A 12,075-nucleotide genomic window follows, 5' to 3' on the forward strand; every position below is an offset into this window, starting at 1 on the left:
AGTTCACCTTCCCCATCCCTCAGAGGGAAAAGCTGTGCTGACAATAACCGAGGTCTTTTAGGTTACTCCATGAAAAATGCCACCTTTTGATAGCAATGTGTAAACATTGTACACTTTTATTTCTAAAGCCTTGCATATTTCCAGTGCTAAATGCCAAACTCCTGTATTTCAGCATATTAACTGTTCCTAGGAAGTGTAATATTAGAACCAAACATGTTTTAAACGAACAGGCTTAGGGGCTCTGTTGTGATCCTGGTGTGTAAATTGGTGGTAGACAAGAGCTCTCGTATTGCTCGTAGGGAGTGGGTTGCCTTGCCTGGTGTCTTGGTTCTGGAAGGAAAGGAATAAAATTCTAATGCAGAATATGTCTCAGTGAAAAAAAAAATAATCCCAACTCATTAGTATGGGGAGCTCTTCTCAAATGAAAAACTGCTGCTGTAATTCTGCATATTCTTATTGGCTTTTAATAAGTCTATAAAACGCTGGTAAGGTCCTACAGATGTGGCCACAATTTTTGCAAATGTTGTGGGTACAAAGTAGCCACAATGTTTGCTGCTCCGATCCTCTGGCTGTCTTCTGAGCATTGTAAATACTCCATTGTGAATACCGCAGGGGTGGTGGAGAGCTCCAGATTTTACCATATGTTTTTAGTGAAAGTTGCTCTGGCTATGTTTTTGTTTTCCTTTTTTTTCCTAGATGTCATTTTAAAATTTAAGCTGAAGTCTTCAGAAAGAAGACAGCATCTATAAATTCAGAATATTATCATGTACGATGAGAAACTGATACTGATCTTGCAACTCGGTGATAAGTGTCAGAGTAAAGATGTGTTCTCTGTGCCATCCATTCTTAACTTTCCATGTTTTTGACCTTTACTGTTGTCTATTTTCCATGCTTAATCACAGGTCAGAAAAGACCGAGTCCAACCTTTGACCGATCACCACCTTGTCAAGTAGACCATGGCACTAAGTGGCATGTCCAGTCTTTTCTTGAACACCTCTAGGAATGGTGACTCCACCGCCTCCCTGGGCAGCCCGTTCCAATGCTTAACAACCTTTCTGTGAAGAAATTCTTCCTCATACCCAAGCTGAACCTCTACTTCATGGATAAGCAGTGAGAATCTTTCAATTACATTTAAAGGAAGAAGCCTTTAAAACCAGGGAGCTGTCTTTTTTTTTTTTTCCTTTCTTGAATTCTGTCCCTTCCAGGTGTATTATTTAAGAGCCAATGAAGTAACCAGCACCTCTGGGCTAGGTAAGCACATGCAGCTGATGAAAAACATCATCCCTCTTTGTGTTCTCCCCACACCAGTCTATTATGCACAATTCATCCACAACTTGTTTTTACTATCAGATGGTTGCTGCACAGAGCAGCTCAGGTTGGACATGGACTGCCGGCTGAGATTTCACTTGCCCTTCTTCCCCTGGCCTGAGGCATTCCTTTACATCTCAGTGACATACAAAACTGGTTTGAATTCTCTGTGCTTCTGAAGCGCAATCTGTGTTTTACACCCTCGTCTTGTGCAGGGTGTAATCCTCCTGGAATCCCTCACTGTCCTCTCACACCTTCATCTTAATTATCACCCCCTTTGCCACTCCTTCCCATCTCCCTGTTAATAACTCCAAGTACAAACAGCTGTCCCACTAACAAGAGGTAGTGCTAACCCACTTTTTACTACTATGGAAAGTACGTACAGTTCTTGAAAGTCAGACATTCCTCTGAGCAGATTCTTTTCTATGCAAAACTGCCCTTTTGTACCTAATTTGTTCACGAAATGCCGTACCTTTTGTATGGCTTGTAGCTCTGGCTATGTAATAATCATCTTTTAATAAACCACTTACAATTGTAAATAATATGCCTAAAATAAATATATATATTGAATGTATTCAAGATATTAAAAGTATGTTTACCATTTAAAAGAACAATCTTCTTAAAAGCTCAGAACGCTGCCGGGGTGCTGGAGAGCTCCAGATTTTACCATACTTTTTTTATGAAAGCTGGTCTGGCTAGTATTTTTGTTTTCCTAAATGTCATTTTTAAATTTAAACTGTAAAGCCCTCAGAAAGAAGACAGCATCTATAAATGCAGAATATTACTATTAGAAACTGTTGGTCCTGTACAATGAGAAACTGATACAGATTTTGGAACTGAGAAAATATATAATGTTCATTGAATAATATTTAATAAAATGTTTACCTCAGCAATAACAAACCATATGAGAAGTACAGTGTTTTACAGAACAGATACATCAGATGACATATGTGCATATAGTTTCAACTTTTCTTGCCTAAATATAGAAGATATTTAAGTGAACAAGTGTGCTATGAACAAGCCAGTGCTTTGGGCTCATTTGCATCAATATGTGAACCCACTGAAAGCCATGGTATTGTGAGCAGACACATAGTGCCAGGGTAACAAACACACATTAAACCCCATAACATGCAGCACAACCCTATGGATGGGTACAAGCAGTGCCCAACACACAGCTGCCACGTACAGCACTGTGTGCAACGCGGGTTTCATTACATTTTTACTTGAGGTGAACATGCATCCACATTTCCAGCAATAGCTACATACATGTAGGATTATCTGAAGGGTAAAGCTCTGACCTGATGGCTGTGGTCAGGGGGATTTCTGCCCCCGGCTTTAGGCAGTGGAGAAGGTGCATGTGGGATTGCAACTGCTAATTCTAGACTTACCCTTTGCCTGTCACCCAAGCCTCTTTGCTCTCTACTTGGTCAGTACCACTGCTCCTTCTCTCCTCTTTTCCTCAGCACTTGTCCCAGAGGGAACAAGGATACCTACTCTGCTGGCAGCTCTGCCTTTGGGCTGCTGCTCGTGTTGGTGGCTGCAGTTGCCGCCTCCAGATCCCATCATTCAGATCCCAGCAATGTCCTCTGATAGAAATACATCACGTTAACTTAATGAGGTATTAATTACATTTAAGAATCAATTCATTCTCCTCCACAAACAGTATTTCAGGAATTATAGTTTGTCTATAGATATTATTTTTTAACTTAAATATATATATAAGGTGTAATAAATAACATTTTTTTTAAAAGCAAGAAGGGAGATTAGATTTGTGAAGTTGTTGATGTTTCCCCATGGTTTGCGCTGTCTCCTTGTGCCGAGTGAGTCAGAAACTGTCCTGTGGCTCCAATGTATAACCTGGAACGCATGGGCCACTTCTGTAAGAGAGGAGACAAGCACAGAGCTGAGATACCTGGGAGCTTTGCACTCTGACTGCAGTTCTCAGCACAGCTGATGGAAAAGTGTTGATGGAATCACAGTACGAGAAAATAGGAAATTGTTGCTATCACCAGACATTTCCCATTTTGTCATTTGTTGGAAAATATTAGGAGCTTGGTAAGGAAGCCTCAGCCTGGATATTTGCTTTGGTAATTAATCTCAAGGCACAGCTCCCAGCCCCGCTGTGATCCAGCAGACAGGAGCAGCCTGTGCTGGTCAGTCATCCTCACACAGTTTGTGTTGTGGATGTTCTGTTAGAGTAAAACAAAACATTCTTTTTCAAGGCACCAGGGATACTATGGGGATACACCTGCACCTGCGGGGATTGCAGCCCTATATGCACACCTATCTGTGCCAACTCCCACAACACTGACCACAGCACAGGGGCTGCTAAAAACTGTGTGGTAAAGGGAATTGAATGTGGTTGCTCCTTGGCAACACTGACAGCTTCTTGTTCAGCTATTTCAGATGCGACAATTAATCTTTCCACTCACTGATTTTTGGAATCATCAATTACCCTGGTGTTAAAAACTTACTCTGACATCTTGAGTTTCTTAACCCCCAGCAAATTATTTACTGCAAACAGTCCTGCACCTCTGGGTAAGAGAAGCTTAATACTGCAGTTACATCTGAACTCTTTTATTTAAAGACTAAGCAGCAGCATATTCTGACTTGGAAAGACTGTACGATCTCATTTAGTAATTTTGTTTCAAGTATGATGTTATGGGTTTGTCACCAATGAGACATCTGAGTTTAGTCATTAATTATATTTTTCATTTGGTGTACACACAGCTGTACTTGAATATTTTACTTTTCTCACTAATTGCATTTACTGTACTTGGTATATCAATGCAGTTAAAGTCTTTATCTGTACAGGTTGTCTCATAACCTGCACTTTGGGGTTTTTGAAGCACCTGCTAGGATTTGTTTGTGACACTTTCATCCAGTGCCAACTAAAAAAATGCACTTACCACCAGGAATAGTAGAAATATTGGTTAGGCTGATAGAATCTCAAAACTGGATGCATTTAAATGAGATATAAATAAAATTATAAAAAATAATTGCTTAAGTGAATCCAATATTGCTCTATTCCAGTAGCCTGGGAAATGTGCATCTGGATCATTTAACTGCTGCAGCAGCTATTTAAGAGTATTTTTCTGCCATTAGTAGTCGGCAGCTGACAAAATGTACCTGTGTCCTTTCACTCTGACTGAGGAAGCTAACAGAAGCTATTTTGAACTTATTTTGAAATACATAATAATATTTTTTTACTTAAATTATAGCCATCTTCTAATTGATGTAGAGGTTTTGCTTTCTTAATGAGCCTGCTAATCATTTAAATGGCCCCAGAAGCCTGCGTTCACATCATGCTTTTTACAGCAACCAACACTGTGAACAAGGAACTCCCTGTGAATTAGGCACTTTATAGAAATTAGAGATTACTTCACAAATTTAACTTAATTAAATCATTCTGAATTCAGACTCTTAAAAAAAAAAAAAAAAAAAAAAAAAAAGAAAAGAAAACACCTCAGCACTCTAAGTCATTCCCTGTGACCAGTGCCAAAGAAAATATCCCGTGGTATTTGAGCCCCATCAGTCAGTGAGCAATGCATTTGGAAACAGTTTCCAGCCCCAGGCCCTCTCCAAGAGCAGTTCCCCTTTCTCATTACTTCTGTATCACTGTGATTTTTTTTGACGAAGGGAAGACTATATACCAACTAGACAAAATAAATGCTTCATAAAAGCACTTTTATGGAAGGAATTAACACATGGCTGGTAATTATTACCCCCTTCCATACTGTGGCTGCCTCAGCAGGGGAAGAAGAGCAGGCTCAGCCGTGGCTGGGGTCACTGCTGCGGGACCGTGCATCACCTCACCACAAACACACACTACCAGCAGAATCCAGTGGGTCTGGTGGGAGACCACCAAGGTTTCCATGTGGGGAACAAGGAGGTGCCAGTACTTCTCTGGTGCTGCCCTCTGCTTTCAATTCCAAGGGATCAAGTCCCACTAGGTTTGGATCTACATTATATTTGATATTTTGGTGTAAAGTCCCTGAAGCCAGAGGGACAAAGCTCCAAAATATTTCCATCAGGCCTCTAGCACCTAAGCACAATGGTTGCTCCAGGCAGGATTTTCATGTATTACCTCTACCAACAATACATGAGTTTGAAATCTTTAGTTTCATCTACGTATCTAAGGCCAATATCCTTCTTCACTGACAGAAGGTGGTAGCTGCTGCTCATCTCCCCTACCTTGACAGGGTGGAGGTATCCATCCCCTCGCAGGGTGCCCAAGCCCTCTCCCGGAGACTCCTCCTCATCCTGCAGGCTGCGAGTGAGGTGCGCGATATAGGTGGTGGCCAGAAGGAGCACATCCAGCTTGGAGAGCTTGGTGTCGGGCGGCACCGAGGGCAGAGTCTTCTGCAGCTCGAGGAAGGCGTGGCGCAGGGTCTGCACCCGGCTGCGCTCCCGAGCGGCGTTGGCGGCCGCGGGTCGGCCCGGGGGTGCCCCAGCCCGCTGCCCACCCACCAAGGGAGGGCAGGAGTTGCCGCCGGCAGCAGAAGGCAGCAGGGAATCGGGCTCTACGCCCGGGCTGGAGATCTCCTCGCTGCTGCCAGCTAAGTGTCCACAGTCCATTGGTGACTTCCCTGGCAGGGAGGGTCCTGCAAGCAAGAAAAGCATCTCTAAGGGCAGCTGCTACTCTGCGCCGAAACTCTCTAAACACTAAGATGATCAGAAATGCAAGCGCTGCCTGTGCCAGCAAAAGCTGGGATGCAGCTGTGCGAGCTGCTTTTCTACTGGCTGCTTACAAATTTGATTTCACACAGGCAGAGAAACAGAAGTTAAACTCTTCAATGATTGGGATTTAATAATTTTTTTTGAAAGTATTACACTGAGCAAATTTTTTGTTACTCGTAGCCCAGAAATGGCTTTTGAGAAAATCCAGCAGGCACTGCTCAGCAGCACTGACACAGTGGTTTCCGTTTACAAATTACTAAAAATTAGGCTAAATGCAATTTTTAAAACATATTCTTCGTACGGTTTGGGATGTGGGACTATTTATATATTTTCTATTTAGCTGCAATCATTTTATCAACAGTATCACAGGTGATCAGTGCTTCATGGATTACAGAAAGAAAAATATCATTTTCAGATGCAGCAATAGTGGAGCCACAGAGTGCGGACTCAGCTTTTGAAAGGCAAAATTTGGTCCATAATTTTAAAGGATCAGGAACTGACTTTTCCTGTTGTCCCACCCCTAATGTTACTAAAATAATTTCTGTGCTTTTTTTCATCTCCTTTTTCGAATTTCAAAAGAATCTTTTAACCTCTATTATAGCCATTGCAGGGCAAGAGAACCTTTTGAAAACAGTGACAAAAAACTTATTTTGAGCAAAGCTGAAAATAATGTCCACAAGGTCTTTTCCCAGCTTTCAGAAAAGCTGGTCAGTCAGTTCTGCCTCTAATACAACTCACAATCTTTTAATTAATTCAGTTCCTCGATCAATATTCCCCAAAGTGTAGCACTTCTTAGCTGGAATAATACCCGATCCTGTTGTCCTCAGTCAAGCAGCCCTCCTGGTAGTCCCAAATTTCAGCTTTCAGGTGTTTCTGTGACAGTCTGGCTAGACAAGGGCAAGGACAAGTTATTAAACCTTTTAATTTCATAAAAAAACTATGTAATATTAAAATTTTAAATAAAATTGATGCACATAAATTAATGAAGATCTAAATTTACAAGAATTGGGTCTTGATTTTGCAAAGCATTTCAAGCACACTCTGAAGTCAAAGATTTCTAGCAAAAACAAGGAACAGTTTCTAAACAATCTTTTTTGCAATACTTTGATGGTATTTAAAAGATATTATTATTGTTATTATTTCAGGTGTTCTATTGTGATTAATTTGATGTTAATCTGGTTCACAGTTTTATCATGTCATGATCTCTTCAATATCAGTACAGGTTAGACTGAAATTATTTGTGAAATATTCTGTGCACATTGTAGCTGTAAACCAAAGAGAAAAAATGTCACTCTTCTTTTTTCTTGTAGTATTTATGATTGATATAAAATAAAGCTCACATTAAGACCACATGAGCTTGTCTAGAGCAAGGTCTGAAAAATGGTCCTAGCCTCTAGCTTAAAATAAAAAAAAATCCTATGTGCTTTTTTCTTGGTGTTTTCTCATTGTGTCAGGCACAGTCAGATCTGGATGCATTTTAGTTTAAAAAAAATTATCATTGCAGAGATGACATCAAGACAATCATTAAGACAATCATGAAAACTGGCAGAAGTTTATATTTGTCAGCAGGACTTTTCATTTGCCATACCATCTAATTCCCACTGATACAAGGAAATCTTCCCTGATTGCTGGAGAAGTCCAGAATATCCAAGGATATGGACAGACTGAGTTAGTAAAAATACCTGCTCCTCCGATTAAATACATGACTAAGGCTGGTTTACACACAGTTTTGATTTCGCCGTGCTAGTGTGTAACCAGATTTAGAACTGGAATACTACAAAGTAATGCACATACCTAAAAGCCTCATCTCCTTGGGTGCCCCTGGGAGTAGGAGTTTCTGTTTTAGGAGATTCACATCTACATCAGATGAAATCCTAGGCCTATATTAAAAAAAATGTAAAAGGCTTCATCTGTGGAAATCAGAGATTTCATTCTGAATTAAATTTCTCCACTGTCAGACTTCTCATCAAGTACAAACAGCAAATGGTCTGTGAAAATCTGCTACGCAGAAACACAGGATCTGTTGTAGGTGTGTGGATATGTGTAGCCAAACCACGGTGATTCCTGCACCAGGATCTCCTCTGTTGCACACTGGGACTGGGCAGCATCACTCTTCTCCCCGGTGTGATCAGGACACACACTCTGGGTGCTGTGCTCACCACAAACCCAGGAGTCACCAGAACCTCATGATCCAAAAAATGCTGCTGAAAACTAAAGTAAATAAAATGCCTCTGGGCAACAGTCATCTTCCCTTCAGAATTTTACAAGAAAGAGGGTAATTTTTGCAAACACCCACTTGCCGCCTGATGTGCAGAGAGAACTGGGGTTGTGAAAGTAAGTTAAAGTATTTGTATTGTTTCTAAAGCATTTCTAGTGCAGTATTTCTAATGCAGGCAGACGCATTGGTGTTTTAACATGACATTACAAAGACATAATTAGTTTAAAATCTTTTACCAAAACAACCGGCACGACACTTATTTTAATCTTACATTCCATGTGAACGAAACGGCAGTGAAGGCGACCTGCCCACACAGACAAGGAAAAGATGGAAAACGCCAGAGCAGAGCACATAGAAAAGAAACGGGTGGAAACCTCGGTTAAACTTTTCCGTTGTTCCTTGGGGTGAGGGGGAATATAGTGAATCTGAATTATTTTGCATCGGTTTTAAAATGACCTTGCCCTCTGCATAACTCTGGTAACAGGTAAGGAAAATCCTTTCTCTGGCGCAGGGAAATAGGAACTTGCCTGTCGATGTGCGAGGGTAGCACCGGCGCTCACCGAGGAGCTCGCGGTGACCCTCGCCGGCCGCCCAGGGGTGCGGGACGCGGTGGCTGCTGCGTCCCCATCCCGCACCCCGCCGGGCGAACCCGGCTCCCCGCGACCTGGCAGGACCTCGCAGTGCCCGGCCCGGGGATGAACTTACCGTTCCCGCCCAGTGCGGAGCGGGACAGCCCGGCGCAGCCCGTTCCGCTCCGTTCTTTCTCCTCTCCTCTCCCGTCCCGTCCCGTCGCGTCGCGCCCCGTCCGGCCCCGCGGCGCCGCTTATAAGCCGTCGCGGCGGTGGATGCGGCGGGGCTGGGTCGCACCTGGTCACCGGGCTCCCCCCGCCAGCCCGGGCGGCAGCGACCGCCCCTTCCCGGGCGGGTGGGTCATCAATCACGGAGCTGTCGGGGGGCGGCAGCGCCCCACGCTCCCCTCGCTCCCCTCCCTCCGCCGGCCCGGCCCCGGGTCCGTGCGGGTCCCGCCGCCGCTCGCCCCGTCCGCGCTGTTTTTCTTAGGATAAAGTAACGGTTTTGCTGGAGGAGAGAAATTTAATCTCTGGGCTGGGAGCGCGGGCGATGCCCTGTTAAAAGCAAGTCCTTCCTCCCCGCTCTGCCGCCTCTTCTCCGGCTCGCAGAGGTTCCCGGGGCCGAGAGGGTTCCCCCGGGTGAGACGCGCGGAGGGAGCGGGGTCGTGGCTGCCCAGGCACCGCTCGGGGGCCCGACCCACACGCGTGGGTCCAACGCGGGATGGAAACACGAACGGGATGAGGCGAGCCCGGGCGGGCAGAGAGGGGGATTTAACAGGGAACGGGGAGCGAATAAAAATCAGTAACGCTAATGAGAAGGGACAGTCAAAATAAATACCGGGATATAGAATTAGCTCAGAATAACATTTGGAACGAAGCCCGATTGTGCGATAACAGAGACACAATAAATCAAGCCTCGGGAGCAGTGGAAAAACAAAGTCTGAGCGATTCGTTACCGGGTTTGCAGCCAAGAAAATTAAGGACTTAAGCTTCAGCGATAATTGGAAGTCCCGGTAAGGGACAAGCCCGGTGAGGACCCGGCGGGGGCAGCCGCGCAGGGGGAGCCGGACACCTGCCCTCAGCCCCGGCCCCGGCCCGGCAGTGTCCGGAGAGCTCCCGCCGCAGCCGCCGGGCCGTGCCAGCAAAACGCTCCAGCCCGACTGTTCCGCGCTGAGGGGTACGAGCAGGGGCTGCCCGAGGGTGGGACCCCTGCCTTGCCCGGCGCCCACCGCCCCGCCCAGGCCCTACCAGCCTTTGTGCTCTCGGGCTGGTACCCACAGCACCGCGGAGCCGCGTCCGCCGGGCGGAGGAGGCTGTCCGGGGTGGGATGCTGTCGGGCTTTTCTAAAGGTTCTCAATTTAAGTACTAAATTCTAAATTAAACGGAACTAAAACTGAAACTGTGTGTCAACGTTTACCTTTGCCTGACGCCGGCAGCCTCGGGGGGGGGGGGGTCCCTTCATCCATCACGGGCTACTCTTTCAAAAGCTACTCTGTCGGTATGTGCAAGACCACGATGATGGACTTCACCTGCACCACAGACCGTTCTTTGGCCTCCTGGGGCCCAAAAGAGTGAAGGCTGGGGTTCCCTGGGTGACAGGGAGGCATCTCCAAGCAGCTGTGCTGAGCCACGTTTTGGCCTCGAGGCTTCCAACACTGCCTCCAGTCCAAGTGAGAATTGCTGAATCCTCTCTGCAGCCAGACACCTCTATGCTCAGCCAGCCTCTGGGGCTCAAGCAAGCTTGAACACGTTCTTAAAATTATACTCAAACATCCTCACTGTGGTGTGATGTGGGAGAACTGACCCCAGACTCCCTGGGGAGCAGGGAGACTTGCCCTCCAGCCCCAGTTCCACTGGGGCTCCTCTGTCATTCTGTAAGCATCGAACATGCACTGACTGGGTCCAGCACACAAGTCTGGGGTACCCCAGACCCATCCCCCAGGGAGGTGTCCTCAGTTTGCCTGCCCAAGTGCCTCCCCACAGAGGTGTTCTCACTAGGCTATGGGACACTTAGCCGTGTCACTGACAGAGAACTTAACAGCAGGTGTCCCAACTGCCCAGGACTTCCCAGCCACCCTAAATTAGCAGATCTCTAGTTCTGTGCTCTTCTTCTTTTCTCTGATGTAATTGATGACACAATATTATGGTTTTTTTTTGTTTTCTCACTGTACACACACAGTGTTCTGCCTCAGTGCAGGAAATCCAATGGAAGGAGCTGGAAGAAAAGTGGTGATGGAATTCTCATTACCATCCTTTTGACAGTGCCAAAAACAGCTTGCTGCAGAGTGCACTTAGGGAAGTGGCATGGTGAGATTTGTGGTCAGAGTTCAGAGACACCACCCTGGTTGCTAACCCTGTTACCATAAAAGAGGTGCTTTAGATATATTTAAAAAAAACCCCAAGGGCATATAAAGGTAGAAATAGTTGTTCTTTGGTCCATGAAGATTTTCTCCCACCAGACAACTCCACCATTATAACCACAAAGACATCCAGTGATTTTCTTCTATCAACACACTATTTAAGTCTAAAACTGTAACAAGCTGCTGCAGCTGTTTCTTCTTCTTTTTTCCCAAATGACTGAGAATTACTTTCCTGCCATACCTTCAAAAGTACATTTCAAATCTGAGAAATGCCAGAGCCACAAAAGAGCCAGATTTTCAGCGTGATTTAGGTAAGAAAAATTTCTACCAGAGACAGAGCGATATTTTTCCAGGTACACTCTGCTCCCTTCATGTCAAATTATTCTCTGGTTTTATAGCTACAATTCAGCATGAACATTTAGGGTATTTCTTTCCAATTTGTTCATTTTATCTCATTCCCATTACTGTATAAGGGTTTTTCAAGTGTATTTGCCTACTGGTTATTGGTGTCTGATGGACTAGTAGAAATGTCACTTGTCCAAATAAAACCATTCCCGCACGAAGCCACACATGGACTGTATCTGGTCAGGTCCCACAGATTCCAGCTCTAGCCCAGGAGCAAATAAAAGGCAGGACACAGCCACAGAAGAATAAAAATATGTTGAAATTCAGAACTTCTGCTTCTTGGGGAAATCTCAATGTTTATAATGGGAATGCAATCCAAAACCAAACAAGTATTTTGAACATTTCCAATTATATCCTTTTTCCTTTTGTTTCAAATACCATGTTGATATTTGAATTGTAGAATGTGGTGTATTGTAGAACCATAGCATATTCTGCAATTGTGTTAAATACATTACATCACAGTGTAGCAATAAACCTTTTATTGTATTTTCTCAGTAATAATTACTTTCAAAATACATCTAAAATATATATCAGA

General features: G+C 44.5%; 1 protein-coding gene across 4 annotated transcripts; it reads right to left on the bottom strand.

Moving 5' to 3' along the window:
• Positions 1–2,171: 2,171 nt before the first annotated feature.
• TCF24 (transcription factor 24) lies at positions 2,172–9,232 on the bottom strand. Of its 4 annotated transcripts, none has more exons than XM_051769287.1 (4): positions 8,912–9,232; positions 6,797–6,871; positions 5,503–5,912; positions 2,172–3,185 (listed from the first exon to the last, which is right to left on the bottom strand). In XM_051769287.1, exons 3-4 carry the CDS (start codon positions 5,884–5,886, stop codon positions 3,072–3,074), a joined length of 498 nt encoding a protein of 165 aa, XP_051625247.1. In that variant the 5' UTR covers positions 5,887–5,912; positions 6,797–6,871; positions 8,912–9,232; the 3' UTR covers positions 2,172–3,071. The 4 variants fall into 4 exon arrangements, with proteins under 4 accessions (XP_051625247.1, XP_051625238.1, XP_051625257.1 ...); XM_051769278.1 differs by having other exon boundaries at positions 6,797–6,875; XM_051769297.1 differs by lacking the exons at positions 6,797–6,871; positions 8,912–9,232 and adding an exon at positions 6,727–6,739.
• Between the last annotated feature and the right edge of the window lie 2,843 nt (positions 9,233–12,075).

The sequence above is a fragment of the Manacus candei genome, unplaced genomic scaffold (genome assembly GCF_025592945.1).
Source record: "Manacus candei isolate 608988 ecotype Guabito, Panama unplaced genomic scaffold, ASM2559294v1 h1tg000008l, whole genome shotgun sequence".
Lineage (NCBI taxonomy): Eukaryota > Metazoa > Chordata > Aves > Passeriformes > Pipridae > Manacus > Manacus candei.

What these genes read in the sequence shown, in the direction of transcription:
- TCF24 (XM_051769269.1), bottom strand. Translation starts at nt 5,931, where the DNA reads ATGCTTTTCTTGCTTGCAGGACCCTCCCTGCCAGGGAAGTCACCAATG. An exon ending in GATACCTCCACCCTGTCAAG is followed by an intron (nt 3,186 to 5,502) that starts GTAGGGGAGATG and finishes CCTCTCTTACAG; the next exon opens with AAGTGGCCCATGCGTTCCAG.